Source organism: Pimephales promelas, chromosome 19 (assembly GCF_988280905.1).
Source record: "Pimephales promelas chromosome 19, fPimPro1.hap1.1, whole genome shotgun sequence".
Taxonomy (NCBI): Eukaryota; Metazoa; Chordata; class Actinopteri; order Cypriniformes; family Leuciscidae; genus Pimephales; species Pimephales promelas.
Window position 1 is genome coordinate 26,376,351 of NC_142787.1, and position 27,674 is coordinate 26,404,024.

The 27,674-nt window shown below is 37.4% G+C and overlaps 3 protein-coding genes across 8 annotated transcripts in view; 1 reads left to right on the forward strand and 2 right to left on the reverse strand.

The window, feature by feature from the left end:
* The first annotated feature begins 3,930 nt into the window (after positions 1-3,930).
* Positions 3,931-27,674, forward strand: part of pacs1a (phosphofurin acidic cluster sorting protein 1a) — a 40,972-nt gene continuing 17,228 nt past the window's right edge. For 2 of the 5 annotated variants that reach the window (XM_039693960.2, XM_039693961.2), the window contains exon 1: positions 3,944-4,368. In XM_039693960.2, the coding sequence (XP_039549894.2) occupies positions 4,202-4,368 (167 nt within the window). In that variant the 5' untranslated portion in view covers positions 3,944-4,201. Of the gene's footprint in view, positions 4,369-27,674 lie in introns of all 5 variants that reach the window. The other 3 variants (XM_089123429.1, XM_039693959.2, XM_089123427.1) reach the window with 3 other exon arrangements.
* Positions 8,876-27,458, reverse strand: LOC148970823 (uncharacterized). 2 transcript variants are annotated; one of them, XM_089123431.1, is made up of 20 exons: positions 26,168-27,458; positions 25,784-25,826; positions 25,070-25,207; positions 24,820-24,982; positions 21,743-21,935; positions 21,334-21,387; positions 20,546-20,611; positions 19,977-20,051; positions 19,626-19,697; positions 18,073-18,138; positions 17,504-17,578; positions 17,153-17,224; positions 15,600-15,665; positions 15,031-15,105; positions 14,680-14,751; positions 13,953-14,018; positions 13,792-13,863; positions 13,094-13,199; positions 12,614-12,684; positions 8,876-8,968 (listed from the first exon to the last, which is right to left on the reverse strand). In XM_089123431.1, the coding sequence occupies exons 3-20, from the start codon at positions 25,185-25,187 to the stop codon at positions 8,954-8,956; spliced, it is 1,497 nt and encodes a 498-aa protein (XP_088979557.1). In that variant the 5' UTR covers positions 25,188-25,207; positions 25,784-25,826; positions 26,168-27,458; the 3' UTR covers positions 8,876-8,953. The 2 variants fall into 2 exon arrangements, with proteins under 2 accessions (XP_088979557.1, XP_088979558.1); XM_089123432.1 differs by lacking the exon at positions 21,334-21,387.
* Positions 8,995-12,604, reverse strand: LOC148970824 (uncharacterized). The gene has a single exon (XM_089123430.1). It carries the CDS (start codon positions 12,129-12,131, stop codon positions 10,314-10,316), a length of 1,818 nt encoding a protein of 605 aa, XP_088979556.1. The 5' UTR covers positions 12,132-12,604; the 3' UTR covers positions 8,995-10,313.

Sequence of the window (27,674 nt, forward strand, 5' to 3'; positions counted from 1 at the left end):
AGACTGCAGTGGGGAGTGCGCGCACGCGTCTGGTTCCGAACGAGACAAGTAGATATATTCCTCTAGAGGGCGCAAGGGTGCTGGAGACATTCAGGATATTATATTATATATATTAGACATACAGGATGTACACTCACCGGCCACTTTATTAGGTACCCCATGCTAGTAACGGGTTGGACCCCCTTTTGCCTTCAGAACTGCCTCAATTCTTCGTGGCATAGATTCAACAAGGTGCTGGAAGCATTCCTCAGGGAGTTTGGTCCATATTGACATGATGGCATCACACAGTTGCCGCAGATTTGTCGGCTGCACATCCATGATGCGAATCTCCCGTTCCACCACATCCCAAAGATGCTCTATTGGATTGAGATCTGGTGACTGTGGAGGCCATTTGAGTACAGCGAACTTATTGTCATGTTCAAGAAACCAGTCTGAGATGATTCCAGCTTTATGACATGGCGCATTATCCTGCTGAAAGTAGCCATCAGAAGTTGGGTACATTGTGGTCATAAAGGGATGGACATGGTCAGCAACAATACTCAGGTAGGCTGTGGCGTTGCAATGATGCTCAATTGGTACCAAGGGGCCCAAAGAGTGCCAAGAAAATATTCCCCACACCATGACACCACCACCACCAGCCTGAACCGTTGATACAAGGCAGGATGGATCCATGCTTTCATGTTCTAGACGCAAAATTCTGACCCTACCAGCCGAATGTCGCAGCAGAAATGGAGACTCATCAGACCAGGCAACGTTTTTCCAATCTTCTATTGTCCAATTTCGATGAGCTTGTGCAAATTGTAGCCTCAGTTTCCTGTTCTTAGCTGAAAGGAGTGGCACCCGGTGTGGTCTTCTGCTGCTGTAGCCCATCTGCCTCAAAGTTCGACGTACTGTGCGTTCAGAGATGCTCTTCTGCCCACCTTGGTTGTAACGGGTGGTTATTTGAGTCACTGTTGCCCTTCTATCAGCTCGAACCAGTCTGGCCATTCTCCTCTGACCTCTGGCATCAACAAGGCATTTCCGCCCACAGAACTGCCGCTCACTGGATGTTTTTTCTTTTTCGGACCATTCTCTGTAAACCCTAGAGATGGTTGTGCGTGAAAATCCCAGTAGATTAGCAGTTTCTGAAATACTCAGACCAGCCCTTCTGGCACCAACAATCATGCCACGTTCAAAGTCACTCAAATCACCTTTCTTCCCCATACTGATGCTCGGTTTGAACTGCAGGAGATTGTCTTGACCATGTCTACATGCCTAAATGCACTGAGTTGCCGCCATGTGATTGGCTGCTTAGAAATTAAGTGTTAACGCGCAGTTGGACAGGTGTACCTAATAAAGTGGCCGGTGAGTGTATAATTTATACAGGTTTATAAATTCTAAATTGTTATTGTGCTTCAGCGTCAAGCAACTTCTTACCGAAAATATTAAACTATGGCTCCACAAAATTCATTTACGCAATGTGAAGAGACTACAGGTTACAAGCATCATATATTAAAAAAATGCAAAAAAAAAACAACAACAAAAAAACAAAACAAAACATTTTTAATGGCTCGTTGTGAAGGTTGTTTCAGAGCAACACCTGCAATTGACCACTAGGTGTCGCCATGATTCGAAGCCTCGATGTTTGTTTCACTGAACATACAGCATACCTTGACTGCACCTTGTATTTTCCAATTTTTACATATCATGATTACACATTATTTCAGGGGTAAATATATTCTCTATCTCAACATTATTTTTCTCCTGTCTATAATAATTTTCTCTTGTTTATTGGTACAATAATTAGTTTTGAAGTGGCAGTGATTTGCAGCTGATAATGGATGGTAAAAAGGTTCTATGGAGTAAGACAGTGCCCTAACTTAAAAAAGAATTTAACAAATGAACGTGAACTTAGTTCATTTAAAAAAAAAAAAAATGAACTACGAACCATGAACTAGTTCATTATCATCTGTGTGAACTGAACTTTGATCTAGTTCTTTTTAAGTATGAACTGGCACAACACTGTAGGCTACATAAATGCCCAAAACGGGGCAGCAAAGAGCTGTAATAATGTGGCTGCCATTTGATTTGTGGTTTAAAATATTGCACAACCTATGGAGAGAATCAAAATGATCTTTTCCTTTGATGGAAAGCCCTTGGATTTCTTTAGTCTCCAGAGCTAGATATTTTGTGCCGACAACAACATTCTATGTGTGTTTGTTTGTCTGGGAACTATGGTGTCTGATTACAGTATATATGAGAGATAATGAGATCATATCAGAAGAGACTATAACATGTACTTTACTCTATACTATTTTGTTCTTGAATTTGCTTGTCAGGCATCCTAAATGTATTGGAAGTGGGAATGTGTAGTGTGTTGCCCGAGTTTAGTAAAAGCAGTCATTAAAAGACAGACAGTCTTTAAATAGTGAAGACATTATAACCTTGGTTCAGCTTTATCCGAAAAGATTAAAATGTAGAAAGTGTAATAAACTCTGGGCTTTTTTGATTAATCCTTGGCAGTCTGCATGTTTTAGGACTTGATGTCATGAAACTTCACTTCTTTCATGGCTCCAATCTGTCAGGGAGAGATAAATTACAAATGGTGCCAGTGTGGGTGGCTGCAGTGTTTTAGGAGCTGCCACTACCATAATAGATTCAAGTGGGTTGCGTTTTAAAAATAGATAGATAGAAACAGTAAGAGGGTAGATTAGAGTTTATGATTATGACTTGATTCAATACACATTTATTTGTATAGCACTTTTCATGCATATTGTTTCAAAGCAGCTCTACAGAAAATACATGTCTATTACAATTATATTAATCTGTTACCAGAGAAGACTGTGTCCAAGTAATGCATTTCATAAAAGAACATATACAAATCCCATAGTTAGCTGTTAGCATTGAAGTAATTACAAGTTGTGAACATAATGATTTATAATATATAGAAAATGTATTGGTGCATGTTGATTCAGAGATTGCATCATCTTGAGTCCTCGCAGGAGTTTGAGTCATTGTCTCTTCACAGGTGTTGCCGGGGCATCTAAAGTTTTTAAGAAGACTGGATCCAAACTGGATGGCGTCCTCTCTATGGGCATCCTGAGATAAAACAGAAAAGGAAGTAGAATGGAATTAGCATAGCATGCTGTTTATAACATTTCAAGCAAAGATAATCATGTGCATTTGATCTGATATAACTGGAGTAGAAGGTTATGAGATGCATTATGTGAATGCTTCTTGGCAAAAGAGATGTGTCTTTAATCTAGATTTAAACTGGGAGAGTCTGAGCCACAAATATCAGGAAGGCTTAGGAGCCAAATGCGAAAACGCTCTCCCTCCTTTGGACTAAGGTATCCTAGCTACAACCAGAAGTCCAGAGTTTTTGTGACCTTAAAGAGCGTGATGGATTGAAGATTGGTAAAATACACAGGACATGAGCTAAACCGTTTAGGGCCTTAGGATATAGTCAGTAGGCCTAGCAATGCTTTTAATAATGCAGTCCTAATCAATAGGCCCACCAAACTTAATATTATTGTCTATCATTTCTTAAACATTTAAGTTAGTAAATTTTTGCAAGTGGCCCAACTCAGTCAACAGACTAACCAGGTCATCTAAGACCAGCAAACCATCTTAGACTGGTTTACAGGGTGAACTGTAAACTGAAAATAAGAATTTTCAGACACAAGCCAAATGCACATGGAAAGGTAGCCTAGCCTATACATTGATGATTGATTAATCTTGTGCTAATACAACATAAGTGACTGCCAAGTGATATTTCTTTTAAAAAAGTTAGAAAACAAGTTTATGTTTTTGTTTCTTATTTCGAATAGCTGACTTTAATAGTAATGACCTAATGCAGATAGCCTACAAGAACAAGAGACCCGTTCAGTTTTGTTCACTAGCTTGAAGTAGGCTACGTGCGTCTTTAACGAGAGGCGTTGCTTTACTAGCCTATATGTTTTTAAAAAAGAGATTTCCGCTTCCTGCTGCTGTTTTACACGCTCTATTGATCACAACAAGTCAGAGAAGCACTGAACGCAGCAGCAACTAAGACTGAGTGAAGTCATATGAATCCACCACTAAGCGGAGGAGGCGGGAACGTCAAGAGGCTCGTGCCATGAACGTGTCATCATCATCATTCCAAAAGATTATAGGCACGAGCGAGTGTCTAAACTGAGCGAGTAGAGTGGCAGCACACACAGATCCCGAGACTTCCTTCAGGATGTCGGAGCGTGGAGGTCTTCAGCAGCAGCAGCAGCAGCGAGCGGGAGCTCCGTCTCCACACCTGCAGCATCTCAGGACGGTCACGATTCCTTCGGGTCGCCCGGTTCAGATGAACCTGTTCGCGACATGGGAGATTGACAGCTCCTCTCCCAGCTGTGTGCCCAGGTATGCCGCGTCTCACTTACTAGTAGACATGCGCTATTTTTGTACAGCCACCGATTGAGCTACTTTGTATTCGAGTAAATGGTTAATCCCAATCACGCTGCTGGAGATCACATGAAACTGTTGTTTCTTACTTTAGTTTAGACAAGGGGGCTTTCAATCTCACACACCCAGCCCCAGAGACTCCGCAAAGCCGTTTACTTAAACACACACACACACACACACACACACACACACACATACTTGTTTTTGTGGTATAGAAGGTCGCACCGGTGTGGTGGTGGTATATAGGGACACACCTTTCCCAATGTCCTACAGTGATGATAAAACTATCAAAAATTTTGTTTTGATCTGCAGATCACAAATCTGACTTCAAATGTTATATACACACAACAGAACAGAAAATATAAAAATGGTGGTTTACAAGGACATTCCCGCCCCCTCCTAAAATGTTCCCGCCTATGACATAATTGTGATTTATGGGGCCCGACCTGATTATGAGGACACTCATTTTACAATACACAGAATATGTAATTTCGGTGGATTACAGGGACCTATGTGTTTTACTGGTACATGTCCACACACACACACAAACCTGACGAGATGGTGTATTACCAAGACTAAGGTGATTTAAGAGTACTGGATCTTAAACACAATACACAACTGCACAATCCAACATTATAAGGACGAGTGTGTTTACTGGTACATGCCCACACACACACACAAACCTGATAACATAGTGTATTACCAAGACTAGGGTGATTTAAGAGTACTGGATCTTTAACACAATACACAACTGCACAATCCAACATTATAAGGACGAGTGTGTTTACTGGTACATGCCCACACACACACACACAAGCCTGACATCATGGTGTATTACTAAGACTAAGGTGATTTAAGAGTACTGGATCTTAAACACAATACACAACTGCACAATCCAACATTACAGGGACCAGTGTGTTTACTGGTACATGTCCACACACACACTAACAAACAAAACAACAACGTGCATTACCAATACTAAGGTGATTAAAGAGTGCTGGATCTACAAAAAAAAAAACATTACAGGGAGTGTTTTAAAAGTACTTTAATTAACATTTGGAAAACATTTCCAGATTAGAATCCCCCCCTCAAAAAAAAGACAAAACAGCCGTTTTAAAACCACGGCACATTTTAGATGTTATTTCACAAGCATTGAAATGTATTTGAAAAACATTTCCAGATTTGAATCGCCCCCCCAAAAAAAATGACAAAACAGCCGTTTTAAAACCACGGCACATTTTAAATGTTATTAAACAGGTATTGAAATGTATTAAGATAAACTTACTGCACATGCAATTGATGCTAATCACATGAGAAACTTTTATGAGGGACTCCAACCAAAATAAATAATTCTATGAGCATTTCTTCACCCTCATGTTGTTTCAAACCTGTATGACTTTCTTCAGTGGAACACAAAAGGAGACAGTTCGCAGAATGTTAGGGCCAACCTTAGCCTCACCTGGAATAGAGTTACAGACAAAAGTTTACTGTATAAACATGCAGTAAACTCAAGTCTGTAACTATTCTCAGACATTACAGTTAACTCATCTCTGTATCTTTATTCTCTCAAGTGTTTATACAGTAAACTCGTCTGTAACTATTCTATCAGGTGTTTATACAGTAAACTTATCTCTGTACTATATAAACACCCTCTGATAGAATAGAGGTAAACTCGTCTCTGTATCTTTATTCTCTCAAGTGTTTATACAGTAAACTCGTCTCTATATCTCTATTTTATCAGAAGGTGTTTATACAGTTAACTTGAGTACTGTATAAACTCCTGATAAAAGAGGTCAACTCGTCTCTGTATCTCTATTCTCTCAAGTGTGTATACAGTAAACTCGTCTGTAACTATTCTATCAGGTGTTTATACAGTAAACTTATCTCTGTACTATATAAACACCCTCTGATAGAATAGAGGTAAACTCGTCTCTGTATCTTTATTCTCTCAAGTGTTTATACAGTAAACTCGTCTCTATATCTCTATTTTATCAGAAGGTGTTTATACAGTTAACTTGAGTACTGTATAAACTCCTGATAAAAGAGGTCAACTCGTCTCTGTATCTCTATTCTCTCAAGTGTTTATACAGTAAACTCGTCTGTAACTATTCTATCAGGTGTTTATACAGTAAACTTATCTCTGTACTATATAAACACCCTCTGATAGAATAGAGGTAAACTCGTCTCTGTATCTTTATTCTCTCAAGTGTTTATACAGTAAACTCGTCTCTATATCTCTATTTTATCAGAAGGTGTTTATACAGTTAACTTGAGTACTGTATAAACTCCTGATAAAAGAGGTCAACTCGTCTCTGTATCTCTATTCTCTCAAGTGTGTATACAGTAAACTCGTCTGTAACTATTCTATCAGGTGTTTATACAGTAAACTTATCTCTGTACTATATAAACACCCTCTGATAGAATAGAGGTAAACTCGTCTCTGTATCTTTATTCTCTCAAGTGTTTATACAGTAAACTCGTCTCTATATCTCTATTTTATCAGAAGGTGTTTATACAGTTAACTTGAGTACTGTATAAACTCCTGATAAAAGAGGTCAACTCGTCTCTGTATCTCTATTCTCTCAAGTGTTTATACAGTAAACTCGTCTGTAACTATTCTATCAGGTGTTTATACAGTAAACTTATCTCTGTACTATATAAACACCCTCTGATAGAATAGAGGTAAACTCGTCTCTGTATCTTTATTCTCTCAAGTGTTTATACAGTAAACTCGTCTCTATATCTCTATTTTATCAGAAGGTGTTTATACAGTTAACTTGAGTACTGTATAAACTCCTGATAAAAGAGGTCAACTCGTCTCTGTATCTCTATTCTCTCAAGTGTTTATACAGTAAACTCGTCTGTAACTATTCTATCAGGTGTTTATACAGTAAACTTATCTCTGTACTATATAAACACCCTCTGATAGAATAGAGGTAAACTCGTCTCTGTATCTTTATTCTCTCAAGTGTTTATACAGTAAACTCGTCTCTATATCTCTATTTTATCAGAAGGTGTTTATACAGTTAACTTGAGTACTGTATAAACTCCTGATAAAAGAGGTCAACTCGTCTCTGTATCTCTATTCTCTCAAGTGTGTATACAGTAAACTCGTCTGTAACTATTCTATCAGGTGTTTATACAGTAAACTTATCTCTGTACTATATAAACACCCTCTGATAGAATAGAGGTAAACTCGTCTCTGTATCTTTATTCTCTCAAGTGTTTATACAGTAAACTCGTCTCTATATCTCTATTTTATCAGAAGGTGTTTATACAGTTAACTTGAGTACTGTATAAACTCCTGATAAAAGAGGTCAACTCGTCTCTGTATCAATTCTCTCAAGTGTTTATACAGTAAACTCGTCTGTAACTATTCTATCAGGTGTTTATACAGTAAACTTATCTCTGTACTATATAAACACCCTCTGATAGAATAGAGGTAAACTCGTCTCTGTATCTCTATTCTCTCAAGTGTTTATACAGTAAACTTTTGTCTGTAACTCTATTCCAGGTGAGGCTAAGGTTGGCCCTAACATTCTGCGAACTGTCTCCTTTTGTGTTCCACTGAAGAAAGTCATACAGGTTTGAAACAACATGAGGGTGAAGAAATGCTCATAGAATTGCCTTTTGCTCTCAAACCACTGCTGCAGTTATGAAAATAACAAAAACAAAAAGTAATAATCAAAATAGAACATTAAACAAGACACAATGTAACTTTACTTGACTTGGGCTTTCCTTTTTAAACTAATTCCACGATTTCTGACAAAATCCCTTATGTTTTGTGCAGTGCGCCTTGCCAAAACAGGATCTTCAGCACTCTTACACTGCTGGCATTCAGTCATTGTGGCCAATTTCCCTTTTGTTACATGTGCCTTAAAATGTTTCATTACAGCACTAACTTCTGCCTTTGACCAGCACACTTTTTGTCCTCTCCGTGGGTTTTCAATTTGTGCCTCACTCTCATTCTCTGTACAGAATAATTAATACGTTAGTAAGCTCCAACTATACGAGAGCTCATGTACTTACAGTGATGGTTGTATACCAATTTAAACGTCAGGTACCTTGCGAAACTTCAGTGGTTTCTTCAATGGGCATCTGATGAACATCTGCAAGAAAGTTATATACCAATCAGGAAACTTGGATGTAACTTAAATTTACAGAACTCAATGTTAACTGGTTATCAACCAGATATCTTAATGACAGTACAAACAAAATATTCAAAATGTTAGGCTGATGGTATTTAATCACTAGAGTGTTGAACAGCTGCTTTTTAAAACTTGTGTTTGGCGAACTTATTGGTCAATCTCTAATTTCAATAATATTCTGCTAGAAAAGTTGCACTTTATACACAAACTGTACAGTATAATTGTATCTATGTGCTTTATTTATGCCAATGATCTAATAAAAATGATGGATTAAAATAATAAACAAACATGTTCATAAACTTGACACATACCAAAATCACTGGAGACACCTGCAGCTCCAGCAGGAGCATCATCCTCAGACAGGCTATCATCAGAATCACTGGCATCACAATCTGTCAAACTGATCTCATCTTGAAGAAAAAGTAACATTTAGAACATAAGAAACATCTACCTATTTAACATGTCAATGAAAATTAGACTACACCCTACAGAGTACTCAATGGAAACAGTATACTAATGGATGTATGGTACATCACATTAATTAAGTTTACTTAAATCTTCCTATGAGTGTAAAATATCCACTGTACCGACTACACTAGGATGGAAAAGACAAGTCATCTTCATTTATAGACCTTATTCGATTTGCGTCATCAGTGTTTATGGCGGCCATTTTGTTGACATAGAAACCATGGAAACTGTCAGTCTGTCAATGGACAAGCAAGGTAGCGTCGGGATCATCCATGATATTATAACTGTTTTTTTTTTTTTTTAAACAGCGTGATGGTGTTGTTCTTATTGCTGTTAGAACAGCCGTGTATTACACATCAGAGTTAGTTTTTATGCGATAAGATACAGACTGTCAGAAAACGTGAAGGGAAGGAGACAGGGTTGAGACAGCACAGGAGAGGCTAGCTAGGATAAATAGGCTAAACTTTCAGCCAACTCCCCACAGAAAAGTCAGTTCCTATCATTTTACCACAGGTTTCACACATAATCCGTGTCCAATGCTTGTACGGTGTGTATACGACACAGAAGCAGGACACAAGTGCTTTAAATATGCAGCGTTTGCAGTGCATAACTGAACCGCGGCTGTACCACAAACACCCCAGTACTCACTATTTTTATCAACACATACTCATTATTTCAACAACGTAAGCCAATTATTCCCTGCATTACTTCTATATATTCAGTTGCTCAAGCAAGTGGTCAAATATGTAACCATGTATTTAAATTAAAATCACAAACATTTTAAATGAAAACTTAAAATTGACAAAAACAACCAACTCTCATGCCTTTTCTTTTGCACTTACATTTTAAAACAAAAAATCTTGCACGTCACAATTAAAGCACTTGTTTTTCCACCTCCACGAATGAGACGAGTGTCGTTCATGTTGCCTTGTTGAGGTAAATTGTAGTTTGTACGTTATACGGATACTGTATGATCGAGATCGTTATAAATATCCGGATAGGTTACGGCTGGCAATAAGGACGGATCTTTACTTAATGCTATTATTTAATTTTGATGTGGGTCCAAACACCAATCAAGCTTTTCTTCTCTTGATACCGACGACATGAAGCTCCCCCTCAACTCAAATCAGCGCGCTGCTAAGGGCAGCAGGACAGATGTCATGTCAACAATATGGCCGCGGTTAGCTACTTCCGGTATTTGCGAATAAGGTCTATATAGCACTTTTAACAATGTTGATTGTTTCAAAGCAGCTTCACAGTGATAAATGGATAATTTAAGGTAACCAGTCAGTGGATGTACACTAGGATGGACATACCTTCAATCTCAATGTCATCAAGTGATTTGCCTTGAATATTCGGAAGGCAGCCCTTTTCCATAGCTAGTAACAACTTAGAAATTTTAGCCAACTGAGTAGTGGCTTCAGGCAGCCTGTAATAGTCGCGGTGGATGCGGATATCGTGTCCTAAGAAATCTGCCACCTGATCCAATTCGTTGTTTTTCAAGTTAAGGATTTGGGAGAGAGTAGCAACATGTTTGCGGAGAGAAGTTGATCTGAGAAACTCTGGATTTTTGGCTCCACATTCACTTGCATATGCCCTAAGAGAGTCTGGGCCTCTGTAGTGACTCTGGGAGTTGGGTCTGGCAAACAAGAACTCATTAGTCTCCAGCACTCCACATTCACTCCTCTTGCTGACCAGCAGTGTCAGGGCATCGACCACATCAGGTGAGAGAAGAACCGCAACCTTTCTTCCCCTTTTCCCCCTGATCTCAACACGACTAAAATGGCTGCAGAGTTTCTGTTCAAAGTTGCTCAGGCCCATGGAAACATCATCATGGAGAGAAGTGCTGTCCCTTTCTTTGAAGCCTTTGAGTGGCATTTTAGAGACCTCTCCTGCACGTCTGCGGTTGAAAACAATGATTTTGGTGAGCGTTGCTTTGGTTAGCTCTGCGTAGCTCTGAGGTGACCCAGTCTCTTTTAGTTTCTGAAATGCCGTGTATGCGGTCTTCTCAAGGAACCGGTGAAGGCACTGTACGTCCTGAGTGAAAGGCAGTGTTGAAGGCTTGTTAAATTTCGCCTCATTCAGTGTGACTAAAGCAGTGTGTGAAATCATCTCTGACCACTTTGAGGAGTAGAGCTTTTTAAAGGTCTCTGTCGATGCGATCAGTTCCTTGTCCTCGGACATCAGTGCTCTGCAGTGAATGATTTCACAAATCTTATTTAAAGAATGCCCCAATTTTAGTGCAAGGCTTGGACATTGATAGCAGTGACTCTCATTGTCGTAGCCAGACACCCTCTGGACCGCTCCAATGAGTCTGAGGAAATTGGCAGGTTTCAAAGCTTCTTCAAGACTGTATATAGAGAACTCTCTACGCAAAGTCAACAACAATCTTCCAATTTCTCTGAGTTTTTGACGAATGTACTCAAATTTGGTTGGGTCATGTCCATGTTTGTTAAAGAAAGACTGTGCAAGCTGAAGAATACTTAGGTCATTTTTGACGACAGCAGAAATGTCATCCAGGTTCATCACACTTAAGAGTTTCCAAACTCCTTGAGATATCGGCTGATTGAATGAAGACTCTGCCATAGTTGCCACACCCAAAACTCTGGTTCTCCCTTGGTTTTCACCGTCAGACGCTGGTTTTGAGGAACATCTTTTCAAATGACGCCATAGATCTCTCCGTACAAACATCCCTTTGCAGTACATGCAATGCACAAAATGCTTTGAATCACGTTCTTTTTTTGGTGCGCGTTTTATTTTAAGGGCCCCCTCTCCACACTGTAAAACGTCTGTGTTATGCTGATAGTTGCCCTTGTTCCTGAGTTTTTCCAGCATTGCTTTACGTTCTTTGGAGTGCACAGGGAGGGACAAAGCCTGCCCAACTTCAACATCAGACATATGAGTTTTCAAATGCCGTGCTAACTTGGACTGAGGTTTCCCGCAGATGTAACAATAGTTCTTACTATTTGTTGAACAGGAAATCTTTGCTGATTGCTCACACTGATCTGCTTCAGACATACTGCTTTCTCTCCCTTCCTCTCTCAACGTTGCTGCCCTTTTTGCATTCAAAAGCTTCTCAGTACTGTGTGATTGGGGTGATGGCATAACATCTGTTGACCTGCATACCTCTGAACCTTGCTTTCTGGGAAGGTGGCATTTAACGGTCTCTGATTCAATTTCACTCTCAACATCAGTCAACAGCTCCTCATGACATAGCAAGCCAGACTCTTCATTCACACATGCTGCTTCCCTGGCCTTTAAGACTGGTTTACCTTTGTCCTCAGATAAATTCAGGGGGGTTACATCAGATCTCAGAGGTTCACTAAACTCAGAGGATGAAGCTCCCTGTATATCTGAGAGGAGTTTCGCTTGATCATGTCTTGCTGGTCTTGTTGTCAGTTCAACTGAACTGTCTGACTGACTGTCTGACTCAGACTGTGGTATGTATTCCTCATCTGACTGCTCGTCTTCCTCTGAACTTACTTCCTATTGTCAATATACTTATGATTAATTTACAGCAATAATAGAAAGTTAGGCTAATTCGTAAAACTGAAGAGCAAACAATATAGAATCAAACATTATCTTACCAGTGATGAATTTTTTCGTGTCCATTTGTGAAACTTTGAATAACAGGACATGTGCCAAAAACTGGAGCACACTATGAGAGAAATCATGTATCAGGAAAATTTCAGCTGTTAACATTTGAATTGCATTTAGGTATAGAATCTGATGTTAATTTACTATTACCCTCTTTTTATTATTAATGGTTTTTAGTGGTGTAATAGATCACAAAACTTACAAAGGTTTTGATCATATACCGTTTTTGGTAACAGATAGGATATTTTAAGATCATGAAAATAAAATAACAAAGAGGTGTGTTTTTAAATGTAACTTTGGTTTACATGCATTACTTTAAGCACATTTTAATTATTTTTATACCACGGTAAAAACTAATAGCTTAACCAATAATCTGATAATAACCTGCAACAATTTTGATCTTAAATCTTAAATGAATGATACTAAAATGAATTAAAGATATGTGATACTTTGAAAGACATTATACTAACATTTACATCTCAGGCCATTCCACTTCAGTGAAGCAACAGGTCCCACACATTCAGCACATCGGTCCATGCTTGATATTGCTGAAGTGACCACGTCATGCTTGCAGAGCTGTGAACCAAAACAATTGTGAATGTGAAATAGAAGAAAGGGAATATTCTAAAACACACATGTACAACTACATTATGAGCTACATGTTCATTAATCGTTTCTTTTTTTTTTTTTTTTTTTGGGTGAAAGGGAAGCTGTGGTCACATCATAAAAAAAAAAAAGACCACTTGCGATCATTAAAGAACATTTACATTGCATTGCTCAAATGGTATTGGTTGATATTAGACAATGTCTAAATAAGGATTTGTGTTACAGCATATTACTGAAAAGAGCTTATTAAAAAAGGCTGCATGCTCTTTACTTTGAAACAGAGCGCAATAGACTATTTACTTAATTTCAATTTATCAGAATTTAATACGGGTACCAAGCCATATCGTGCTTTCGATTTTAGTTCATTTGACAGATTCTTTGTCTAAGCAATGTCACAGAATGCCATGTCAAATACATTTTAGGTTATTATTAAAAGTGGAAAAATATTTTTTGGTTCATTCGGTTCAAACTGGGGCAGGACAGATTAGAGTGTGTTGGGCCAGCAGAGTGAAGGCAATTAATGGGCAACACTGTAAGTAATTTAACTAAAACATGTAAATACCTCCTTGACTCCTTCAGTAGGTGCACAAACACTGTGCTCCTCATTTAACAAGTACTCTTTGACAGGAGGCATCTGAAAACAATGAAAAAAGAAGGCTAATGTGGTGAAGATGCACTACAATAAACTAGTATTTTCTAAAATGATGCAAGTCTTTTAAATACCATCTCAACATCCTTCTCAACACAGCCTTGACCTTCCAATGATAATCTGTCCTTTTCAGGAGTCACCTGGAAGTAAAGAAAAGAAAAAAGCTACTAAACAATATTACAGACAGGATTTATCAGAAGTTTGGTAAAAAAATAAATAAATTAAATAAAAATAAAAACTCATGCAAATGAAGCTGGTGAAAGTGTGTTTCCATCCAATGGCTTTAAAGCGAATAAAAACATGTGCATAATGGCATCACATGCTTTTTTGCGATCAAACTGACATATCGAATTGATTTGAGACATTAAGGCGTTTCCATACATTTTCGCTAGACGATCGTTGCATCATAAGGGACATTTGTGTCGGCACTCCCGGCAGTGCGCATAAACAATTAAAATGTCTCATTGCCAACCATAGACAGAATATGAGAGGCACAAACAGGGCGGAAATACTGGGCGGAAATGAACTAAAATTTTTCTCTGTTTTGTGGCGTGTTGCAACCATAAAATGACCTAAAACTTAATCGCAATTCTTTTTTTTTTTCCGGCAAATAACGTTTACATCAGTGCTTATTGCATAATCCGTAATTGATCAAGATAAAATCCGATGATACCGAACATTTCATGAAGTCGATATTTCATGAATTTCAATCGAATTTTACTGTTTCCCTAGGGCATTTTTCATTCTTTATCACTTAATTTGAATAAAAATGTGAGGATGGAAACATAGCTAGAGACATACCTTTTCCAGTCCTTCAGTGGATGCACAGACCATGGATTCAATTAACACTGACTGATCACTGACAACGGTCAACTGAAAACATGAAATAAAAACAAGCTCACATTATGAAAGAGCTACTCAAACAAAAGATGCCTAATGATACCATTATTAGATGATGCCCGAACAAATTCAGGTATGATGGCACATTTTCACCCACTGGGTAATTATAGTGGGCAAATAAATCCATAGGTTACAGCAGTGACTTGCACATTTAAAAGAGGGAAAATATTAACGTGGTTTTCATGCATTTATTTAAAACTCTGAATATATGTCCATTACCATTTGATTTTTAGAGAGAGAAAAAAACAATACCTTATGTGCATCTCTGGCTTCTGACTGGGAATGAGTGTTCACTTTAAGAGTGGGGGGTTCAACCTCACAGAGAGTCTACAAAACATAACATTAGACATTTGAAACACTGGTGTAAATGTTAAAAGCCTAGGTTGCAAAAACATCTTTACTACATTTGCTCATTATTTGGGAATCAAAAACAATTCCAATTCTAAAATATGATACTTACGGTCAGGAATTGTATACCAGTTATAAAATCAACATTTAAATTCCTCCGATCTATTTCTTTGTGTGCATTTTAATATGATTTTTAACTATTCAAGTGCTAGCCCCATGCATTGTTTCTGTGCTGCACACACACACATCCAAAGGTGTTCTAATGTTCATTTAAACCATAGACTCATGCATTGCTCTTCTGTAGTGCTCACACATCAAAAACAACATTCTCAAAGAAATCCACCTTTGTTTTATTTGTTTTTTACCTTATTGGAATCAATAAGAATTGGAATACAGTAGATATGCAGAATAGGAATGAATAATTAAGTGATTACCAACCCTACTCATTCTCTTAAAGCACAATTCACACTGACCTCGTCTAGTCCCACAGTCAGAGTAGCACAATCACTTCCAGATGAGAACTGGGTCTTATCGCTCATCTGAAAATATGAAATAAAAATTCACATACAGATAAAAGTTATACAACATTCAAAACATATTAAATATATCAAGGGAGCACGTACAGTCAGCCAGTAATTAATGCAAAATATCCATGAACTGGATGACCAGGGTCCCTCATTCAAAGTTACTGAACAATAAATTTTGTATATGCACATGCAAAATTTGAGATAATACAAGTAAAATAACAAGATGGTTTAATTGCAAAACAATATTTCAATATTAGAGAAATGTTTAAGTGTCACCCAAGGTAATGTTAATGGCCTTTCATATGACTTATATTTTGCGTGTGTTCGTTACAGTACATCTGTGTTGTGTGTAGCTTTACACCCGTTTTATGAGGACACAGTATTATGAGGACATCATACGAACATGTTCTTGATGTTTAACTTGACTGAAGTGTGTGTGTGTGTGTGTGTTAGTTTGACAGGTCCTGGTCTATGAGGACACTAGTTTTACTGGGACACTGGTAACTAGATAGATTTGGACGGCACCCCGAGTTCAAGTGTGTGTATGTATGAGAGTGATACAAGACAACACGCCTCTGCCAGTTGTATCCATCAATATTTTTCCCTAAACGCTATAAATCCATTAATTTACGGAAAAAAAGTTTAAAAAAAAAAGTTTGTCTTATTAAAAAAATGTTTTCCTCATAAATGCAAACACGAATAATAAGACAAAAGACTTGTGACAGTTCTAACTCTCACACAGAGACCTCAACACAAAACACAAGGCCTATTAAAGCGATTTTATTTTAAATTGCATCTTAATTTTAATACATTTTTCATTAACGAATTTCCTGTATTTAATCAATAAAAAGTAAATATAGTAGACGAATAGATAATCATAAGATAAGGCTACGGCGCCTGAACTGGAGATTATATCATTATGAACCAAACTGTAGCCCACTCGCCTCCAGGCCTAAAAAATGTGAAATATATCTATTATCTACTGAAAGCTGGTTCTAAACAGAACCATCCAAAACAAAATAAAACTATGTAATCCATATGAAATGTGCATTTTTCTCTGGCGTGCTCACTACTGCTAAGATCGCAAGTCAGTATCAACTACTTCATCTTTGCAGCCGACACTGAAAACACTTGTTTATTGATAAACAATTAAAATGTCTCTTTGCCAACCATAGACAGAATATGAGAGGCACAAACAGGGCGGAAATACTGGGCGGAAATGAACTAAAATTTTTCTATGTTTTGTGGCGTGTTGCAACCATAAAATGACCTAAAACTTAATTGCAATTCTTTTGTTTTCCCAGCAAATAACGTTTACATCAGTGCTTATCGCATAATCCGTAAATTGATCAAGATAAAATCCGATGATACCGAAAATTTCATGAAGTCGATATTTCATGAATTTCAATCGAATTTTACTGTTTCCCTAGGGCATTTTTCATTCTTTATCACTTAATTTGAATAAAAATGTGAGGATGGAAACATAGCTAGAGACATACCTTTTCCAGTCCTTCAGTGGATGCACAGACCATGGATTCAATTAACACTGACTGATCACTGACAACGGTCAACTGAAAACATGAAATAAAAACAAGCTCACATTATGAAAGAGCTACTCAAACAAAAGATGCCTAATGATACCATTATTAGATGATGCCCGAACAAATTCAGGTATGATGGCACATTTTCACCCACTGGGTAATTATAGTGGGCAAATAAATCCATAGGTTACAGCAGTGACTTGCACATTTAAAAGAGGGAAAATATTAACGTGGTTTTCATGCATTTATTTAAAACTCTGAATATATGTCCATTACCATTTGATTTTTAGAGAGAGAAAAAAACAATACCTTATGTGCATCTCTGGCTTCTGACTGGGAATGAGTGTTCACTTTAAGAGTGGGGGGTTCAACCTCACAGAGAGTCTACAAAACATAACATTAGACATTTGAAACACTGGTGTAAATGTTAAAAGCCTAGGTTGCAAAAACATCTTTACTACATTTGCTCATTATTTGGGAATCAAAAACAATTCCAATTCTAAAATATGATACTTACGGTCAGGAATTGTATACCAGTTATAAAATCAACATTTAAATTCCTCCGATCTATTTCTTTGTGTGCATTTTAATATGATTTTTAACTATTCAAGTGCTAGCCCCATGCATTGTTTCTGTGCTGCACACACACACATCCAAAGGTGTTCTAATGTTCATTTAAACCATAGACTCATGCATTGCTCTTCTGTAGTGCTCACACATCAAAAACAACATTCTCAAAGAAATCCACCTTTGTTTTATTTGTTTTTTACCTTATTGGAATCAATAAGAATTGGAATACAGTAGATATGCAGAATAGGAATGAATAATTAAGTGATTACCAACCCTACTCATTCTCTTAAAGCACAATTCACACTGACCTCGTCTAGTCCCACAGTCAGAGTAGCACAATCACTTCCAGATGAGAACTGGGTCTTATCGCTCATCTGAAAATATGAAATAAAAATTCACATACAGATAAAAGTTATACAACATTCAAAACATATTAAATATATCAAGGGAGCACGTACAGTCAGCCAGTAATTAATGCAAAATATCCATGAACTGGATGACCAGGGTCCCTCATTCAAAGTTACTGAACAATAAATTTTGTATATGCACATGCAAAATTTGAGATAATACAAGTAAAATAACAAGATGGTTTAATTGCAAAACAATATTTCAATATTAGAGAAATGTTTAAGTGTCACCCAAGGTAATGTTAATGGCCTTTCATATGACTTATATTTTGCGTGTGTTCGTTACAGTACATCTGTGTTGTGTGTAGCTTTACACCCGTTTTATGAGGACACAGTATTATGAGGACATCATACGAACATGTTCTTGATGTTTAACTTGACTGAAGTGTGTGTGTGTGTGTGTGTTAGTTTGACAGGTCCTGGTCTATGAGGACACTAGTTTTACTGGGACACTGGTAACTAGATAGATTTGGACGGCACCCCGAGTTCAAGTGTGTGTATGTATGAGAGTGATACAAGACAACACGCCTCTGCCAGTTGTATCCATCAATATTTTTCCCTAAACGCTATAAATCCATTAATTTACGGAAAAAAAGTTTAAAAAAAAAAGTTTGTCTTATTAAAAAAATGTTTTCCTCATAAATGCAAACACGAATAATAAGACAAAAGACTTGTGACAGTTCTAACTCTCACACAGAGACCTCAACACAAAACACAAGGCCTATTAAAGCGATTTTATTTTAAATTGCATCTTAATTTTAATACATTTTTCATTAACGAATTTCCTGTATTTAATCAATAAAAAGTAAATATAGTAGACGAATAGATAATCATAAGATAAGGCTACGGCGCCTGAACTGGAGATTATATCATTATGAACCAAACTGTAGCCCACTCGCCTCCAGGCCTAAAAAATGTGAAATATATCTATTATCTACTGAAAGCTGGTTCTAAACAGAACCATCCAAAACAAAATAAAACTATGTAATCCATATGAAATGTGCATTTTTCTCTGGCGTGCTCACTACTGCTAAGATCGCAAGTCAGTATCAACTACTTCATCTTTGCAGCCGACACTGAAAACACTTGTTTATTGATAAACAATTAAAATGTCTCTTTGCCAACCATAGACAGAATATGAGAGGCACAAACAGGGCGGAAATACTGGGCGGAAATGAACTAAAATTTTTCTATGTTTTGTGGCGTGTTGCAACCATAAAATGACCTAAAACTTAATTGCAATTCTTTTGTTTTCCCAGCAAATAACGTTTACATCAGTGCTTATCGCATAATCCGTAAATTGATCAAGATAAAATCCGATGATACCGAAAATTTCATGAAGTCGATATTTCATGAATTTCAATCGAATTTTACTGTTTCCCTAGGGCATTTTTCATTCTTTATCACTTAATTTGAATAAAAATGTGAGGATGGAAACATAGCTAGAGACATACCTTTTCCAGTCCTTCAGTGGATGCACAGACCATGGATTCAATTAACACTGACTGATCACTGACAACGGTCAACTGAAAACATGAAATAAAAACAAGCTCACATTATGAAAGAGCTACTCAAACAAAAGATGCCTAATGATACCATTATTAGATGATGCCCGAACAAATTCAGGTATGATGGCACATTTTCACCCACTGGGTAATTATAGTGGGCAAATAAATCCATAGGTTACAGCAGTGACTTGCACATTTAAAAGAGGGAAAATATTAACGTGGTTTTCATGCATTTATTTAAAACTCTGAATATATGTCCATTACCATTTGATTTTTAGAGAGAGAAAAAAACAATACCTTATGTGCATCTCTGGCTTCTGACTGGGAATGAGTGTTCACTTTAAGAGTGGGGGGTTCAACCTCACAGAGAGTCTACAAAACATAACATTAGACATTTGAAACACTGGTGTAAATGTTAAAAGCCTAGGTTGCAAAAACATCTTTACTACATTTGCTCATTATTTGGGAATCAAAAACAATTCCAATTCTAAAATATGATACTTACGGTCAGGAATTGTATACCAGTTATAAAATCAACATTTAAATTCCTCCGATCTATTTCTTTGTGTGCATTTTAATATGATTTTTAACTATTCAAGTGCTAGCCCCATGCATTGTTTCTGTGCTGCACACACACACATCCAAAGGTGTTCTAATGTTCATTTAAACCATAGACTCATGCATTGCTCTTCTGTAGTGCTCACACATCAAAAACAACATTCTCAAAGAAATCCACCTTTGTTTTATTTGTTTTTTACCTTATTGGAATCAATAAGAATTGGAATACAGTAGATATGCAGAATAGGAATGAATAATTAAGTGATTACCAACCCTACTCATTCTCTTAAAGCACAATTCACACTGACCTCGTCTAGTCCCACAGTCAGAGTAGCACAATCACTTCCAGATGAGAACTGGGTCTTATCGCTCATCTGAAAATATGAAATAAAAATTCACATACAGATAAAAGTTATACAACATTCAAAACATATTAAATATATCAAGGGAGCACGTACAGTCAGCCAGTAATTAATGCAAAATATCCATGAACTGGATGACCAGGGTCCCTCATTCAAAGTTACTGAACAATAAATTTTGTATATGCACATGCAAAATTTGAGATAATACAAGTAAAATAACAAGATGGTTTAATTGCAAAACAATATTTCAATATTAGAGAAATGTTTAAGTGTCACCCAAGGTAATGTTAATGGCCTTTCATATGACTTATATTTTGCGTGTGTTCGTTACAGTACATCTGTGTTGTGTGTAGCTTTACACCCGTTTTATGAGGACACAGTATTATGAGGACATCATACGAACATGTTCTTGATGTTTAACTTGACTGAAGTGTGTGTGTGTGTGTGTGTTAGTTTGACAGGTCCTGGTCTATGAGGACACTAGTTTTACTGGGACACTGGTAACTAGATAGATTTGGACGGCACCCCGAGTTCAAGTGTGTGTATGTATGAGAGTGATACAAGACAACACGCCTCTGCCAGTTGTACAGTAAGCGATCAGGACTCTAATTTTTGCACAAACAATCATAATTCAGTGACTGATAACTGTGGCAAACAGTCCATTTCTGAGGAACACTGAAATATGTTCTATTCTTTAAGGACCAAGTAAATTATTCAAATAACTTCTTGGATACCTTTAGGTTTGATGGATCTTGTTTGGGTCTCAACTGAGTCATTTCAGTTGTCATCTGAAACAAGTTTTAAAAAACAAACAAAAAACAAAATATTACTTGACAAAAAAATTACTATTGTAGAATTACTTATTGAAAGTCTATTTTAACCAAATAGGCTACTTTATTTACCTTCTATAATGATACAATTTTATCTAACAAGTACAATTATGAGTATTCAATTTTGTCATGAACTGTCCTTGAGATGTCCTCATAAAACAGGTGTAAAGCTAGACACAAATTGACATACTAGTGCTGTAATCAACAGACATGTAACGTAAAAAACATTAAATACATTACATTCGACCTTTACTATTTTTAACCTTTGAAATAATCTAATAAATAAAAATTGATATAGTAAAGGTTTACATACCTTGCATCGCCATGGCCACTCAGAATCCCCGTAATTATATGTGATCTCTTCACCAGCACAGATGCTTCTTATAGCAAATAAGCATAGGTGTGGTTTTCCATCCACACGGATCGTCTTCATCTTGCTGTTCGGATTAATATGATCATCGTTTACAAGTCGACCTAGTGAAAAGTCATCTCGGGCTGCATCAACACTAAACAAATAGGAGTTCAACAATCATTAATGGAGTCTTATTCCTGTTAAAATCGTTTTGACATTAAAAACATAATATCAGTTCTGAAAACCTAGGAACATCAAATATTATATTATTTGCGTTTAGAGCCCGACCGATATATTGGCAGGCCGATATTAGGCATTTTCCTAACTATCGGTATCGGCATTTATAATTGCAGATAAATTAATATATTTTAAAAATGCTGGTGTGGTGATTCATGTAAGGGAGGTGCTGCCAATAAAGCTGTCACAAAGAACTGGCAAAAGTAATGATTGTGAATACATCAAATATAGCAAGGAGACATTTTAAATTATAAATAAACAAGTGTTTTCAGTCAGGGTCGCTGCAAAGTTGACAACGCAGACTCGCGATCTTCATTTTATACTCCATGGTTATACTAAAGAAACGTTAGTCACAAAAACAGATAAAACAGACACCCCTCATTGTGTTTATGCTTCTTTTTAAAATTATATTAAATTGTCAACTTTGCAGCGACCCTGACTGAAAACACTTGTTTATTTATAATTTAAAATGTCTCCTTGCTATGTTTGATGTATTCACTTGCACAGTTTTTCAGTTAGATTTACAGGAAGGTTTCTTTGAAGGGTAATTCCACCAGTGGAGACATGAACATATATTGAAATTGGGTCATATATGTAGTGGAACAGTATCATCAATTTCTAATTTGGGTCCTTCTTGGCCGATAATTGGCAGAAAATTAAAGTGGGTCATATATGTAGTAGAATAGTATGATAAATTTCTAATTTGGGGTCCTTCTTGGCCAATAAAATGCAGAAAATTACTTTTTAGCACTTGTGGATTGTAGACAACAATCCCCATAGTGCATTGCAATGCTCAGCTCTGCAGGCCACTCCTACTACTCCACCCATCAATGTAGACTAGAGTTGAGCTCCACTCTACGCTACCGCCTGGAAATCATTTCACACAATGAAATCAGATAATGCGCATATAATATGACGCCGTAAGAGCATCGTGGCGTTCATCAGCCATTGGATTGGCGTGATTCTATATGGGCTTCAGAAATTCGGCACACTTCGATGCGTAATTTTACACGTGAAACGCAGCCAAACCTTGGAGCGTTTTCTTTTCTGCGTCTTCATTAATCCTCTCGCTATCAGACGTTCTGGAAGTCTCCCGCATATTGATAACGGTTCCCTGATGCCTGCAAATGAGTTAAAATCCCCCGGAATCTAGAGCGAGTGAGCGAGAGCGTGCATGCGAGACAGAATAGACTGTGCTCCACACCGTATAGTGGGAGAGAGAGAGAGAGCGAGAGACTTTGCGTGTGTGCGCCTCATGACACAGAGACTCAGGCACCGAAATTTTCGTTCTTATTCGGTCTGGTTACGAACCGGTTCCTTATCGGCACCACGTTTCGGTACCCACCCCTTTCCATAATGCATCTGTCTGCGTATTCAGTACCTTCGTCCATATTTTCATAAAGTTTCTGCCTGTGAAATCAAATGCACTGGCACTGATTTGTGATTGGTCTGTTAGCGCATTAGGCCCAACCCCCTATGGGCGGGTTTGAAAGGGTGGGATCTAGTGCTTGTAGTCTTTACAGAAATCCCCCCCTCTTACACTTCCTCCTACAATGACGTAAAATGACGATTTTTGCATCATTGTAGGAGGAAGTGAAAAAGGTAAATAGCGGATTTCTCTCATCTCAGCGGAAAATGAGAGAGTGCTGCATGACCATTCAATAGTATGACTGGATTTCTAACAATGGAAATCTTAATGCAAATGGGTGGAGTGTCCCTTTAAGCATCTGAGAGACGTTTCCGCAGTTTCTTGACGTAGCCTAACCCCAGACAGACTCGCTGATGTGTTGTCAGACTCTATGTGCATATATAAATCTTACTGGATTAGAACAATTAATGACAAAATTAATGTGCGGAAACATAAAAAGACATTTCCTTAAAGGGATAGTTCACTTGAAATAAATTTTTGATATGTTTTATCTTACCTCAAGGGCATCCAAGATGTAGGTGTCTTTGTTTCGACAGTATTTTAATATTTTTAGGTCAAACCGTTCTTGTCTGTTTGTCATATAATGGAGGTCTATGGTCACCACCTCAAAGAGCATGCACAGAGAAGGCACGGGCGATCTAAAGGCACAGGTGCTTCGGTCTGCACAAGCGCTGGAAAGCGCCGGAAGTGATCTCTTGCGCGGTTGCCAAAAAAAAAAAGAGAAAAATCAACGTTGGCTGTTGATAAATCGAAATTGTCTTCCATTGCAATTTCCTGTTTATCTAAATATGTATAGATCATCACAGTGAAGGGTAACACTTCTGAAAAATCTGCGTAAACAATGAGTGAGGTACACGAGTGAGTGGTCACTTCCGGGGCTTTCTGGTGCGCTTGCGCAGGCCGAAGCGCCCTCGCCCTCAGAGAACTTGGACGTGACTGTGATTACAAGAGGTAAAAACTATATAAATACTGTTCGTTTTCTCACTCAAACCACTCGTTTCATGTCTTAGGCCATCAATGTGTACTTACGTTTACGAGTCATTAAATCATGTTTAATTTGGACTTCTCTGTGCATGCTCTTTGAGGTGGACCCCATATACTTCCATTATATGACTGACAGACAAGAACGGTTTGACCTAAAAATATCAAAATTGAAAATACTGTGGAAACAAAGACACCTACATCTTGGATGCCCTTAAGGTAAGCTAAAACATATCAAAAATTAATTTCAAAGTGAAGAATCCCTTTAAGGACACATTAGAGCAAAATATACAAATAACTGGCTTAAAACCTTTTTTTACGGGGTGAAAATATTTAAGTGCCGAACACTTCTGCATAGTACTGTACATTTAATTTCAATACATGTACATACCAGAGGAGTTTTCCATCATAACGAAACTCAAACAAGAATACTTTGAGTGCGTCATGATATATTCTTTGCCTCCGCTCACATTCTTCTTTGCTTATGAGGTCTCCTCTGTATTCCAGCAGGAAGTCTCCCTTCTCAAACTCAGTGCAACTGAAAACACCTCTCCCTAAACAACATCAGTAAATAAGTAAAATTATCACTGTAAATAGCATGACATTATACAAGGTGAAAAAAACTCAATAATTTAACTAACCTTTGTAATCATTAATAAATCTGCCATCAAGCCCTTCTTTGTCCTTTTTTAGAAGGGAAAACTGTATGGCCTCCTCCAGAGGATTTGGCTTTCTCTTTCGCCTTTTACCTTCAGCCATTACGGCATCTGATGTGTCCACTGTCAGAGAAAAAAAAAACTCAATAATTGTGAATATTGCATTTCATTTGAAAGTTTGTTTTCAGTATAAACATTGACAGTTCTGTTGTTACAGAAATGTTATTACATTCAGGAATCACAAGAGCGCATCTTGAACAATCTCTTTAATACCCAGCAGAACTGTAACTTAGTTAAATAAACAGCAGCATGTCAGGATACTGCACTGGATGGTTTTATTAATATAATATATTATATATTATATTAATAAAACCATAATAATAAAAATATATAATATATTATCCATCCCCTTTCCTCTTTAACAGACGTCATGACAATGCATTATTATGACGGGTAGAGTAATTTATGAGCTCAAAAAGTTGCAGTTACAATTCTATTGAAATCGAAAACAAGTTCAAGGGGACAAGCCTCGCTTATTCTCTATTGCAATCTGCTGACAATCACTAACTTTAGCGTGATGCTAACGCTAGCGCCGTTAGCATCATGCGCTAGCTGCTTTCTGACTGCAAAATGAGCAGCAAAAATCTTGTACAAACAAGCCAAACTGACCCACAAGCGATTGAACAGCATATAACTTACCTTTTCGGTAATAGTTGCTCTCGTGTGCAGTTTCTGGTCCAACCTGGAAATTAAAGCAATGCATCACTACACCGCACTGATTAACATATTATACAAAATAATAATAATAATAATATACATTTTTATTTGAAATATAATCTATGATGTACTCCTATGAGTAAACAGTGTGTTTATACTTATTAATAATTGCAAATAAGCTAATGAGATAATTGTCATTCACATTTCTCTATTACAGATAACTGCTTTAAAGTTATTTTCATAATTTGTTTTATGATATTTAAGGAATGCGTTTCATTGCAAGATTACTATGCATCACATTTTTATTTACAATCGATAAATTATTGAGAATTATAATATTACTTAGTATTTTGTATATTAACTCACGTGTATGCAGTAATGCAGTCAAGCAAGCAGTGCTGCTGAATGAAGCTCCGCCCATCGGGGCCATCTTGTTTTCGCGATTTCCCGCCAACTGGTATCGATCTGTCCAATCACAGGCCTCAAAATATACACTTGTGTAAAAAATGCAAATTTTAGATGACGCAGGTGTAATACCGGGACCTGGCTACAGGGGCGACACTCGCGAAATCAGGGATACACTGTGTATTGTAAAATTTCAGGGTTTTGTGGTATATAAAGACATGGCGCCAAACTTTGAGAGGGAGCATCTGGGACGTTGTAGATGGCGTTTACACTGTCGGAATTATGAGGACATGGCCTCTGTCCTCGTAAACCCAAATGTCCCCATAGTGCTGGTGCGTATTCAGGTCAAATGTCCTCGTAAACCACAAAAACAAACACACACACACACACACACACACACACACACACATGTATATTTGTTACTTGTTCTTGGCCTATTTTTAAATTACTGAAAGATTCATTAAGTTCACTTACAAGTAACTGTCATTAATGTATTTAGTTTATAAGCATATAGACAATATTTAGTCAAGGTTCTCCTCACTATTCCAGTAATGCCTTGTTTTTATATTTTACCAGAAAGAAAGTTTCGTTAAGGCTATATTAGTAGGCTAGATAACATTTATTTATATTATGGTAACACTAATTTTTAAGTCACCATGGATAAAAGCATCTGCTAAGTGAAAGAATGTAAAATGTAATGTATGTTCAATATGAATACAGCAAAAGCTGCAAAAACATTTCAAATTGATTGAAATGATGATATACTGTATATGCGGCCCTAGAGGGCCCCTGGTTGAAAACCCCTGGCTTCGGACAGTAGCTGATACTGACTGCTGATCTTTTTCCATTATGTTCTAACTTCTAGTCATAAAAAGTGTACAGAATGTAAGCAGTCTGTTCAAATCAACATGTCATCCTTACATTTGTAGAGTGAAAATGTCATTTGAGGTTGTTGCCGCAGTGAAAACTAGTGTGAAAAGAGTTACAAAACAATACATCTCCTTTGCATGCTTGCAGTAAAATGGATGCATTTGCTGTATACTATACATCAATGTACAGCCTCATTTCTTCCATAAAGGGATTGTGATACAGACGGCTAGTCTGGGAACGCCCCCAGGAACGCCCTCGGGTACGCCCCGTGATGTGATGTAAATTTAGCCCGTGGAAAACAATAGGTGTGTTCGACATCGGCTGCGGCTGGATGTAACCGATCGGCGAGGAGGAGTTGCAAACGGAGACGTGAAGTCGGACACTTTCTGGTTCCCGTAGTACATACACTGATATTTCAGACACATTTTCATTTAATACTTTTGCTGCCTATATCAATGAGTGGAGAACAGTTGTGTGTCATCAGAGCTTGTGCAGCTGCTCTTGAGAAGGTGCGCTGGCTGAGTTCTCCAGCTACTCTCGAAACGCTCTTGCGGTACTTTTAAACGTCACATTCATGTGGCGTCGGCGCTGCATCAAG

What these genes read in the sequence shown, in the direction of transcription:
- LOC148970824 (XM_089123430.1), bottom strand. Translation starts at nt 12,131, where the DNA reads ATGCCATCACCCCAATCACACAGTACTGAGAAGCTTTTGAATGCAAAA.
- LOC148970823 (XM_089123431.1), bottom strand. Translation starts at nt 25,187, where the DNA reads ATGGCTGAAGGTAAAAGGCGAAAGAGAAAGCCAAATCCTCTGGAGGAG. An exon ending in ATTTATTAATGATTACAAAG is followed by an intron (nt 24,983 to 25,069) that starts GTTAGTTAAATT and finishes GATGTTGTTTAG; the next exon opens with GGAGAGGTGTTTTCAGTTGC. An exon ending in TGACTGTGGGACTAGACGAG is followed by an intron (nt 20,052 to 20,545) that starts GTCAGTGTGAAT and finishes TATGTTTTGTAG; the next exon opens with ACTCTCTGTGAGGTTGAACC.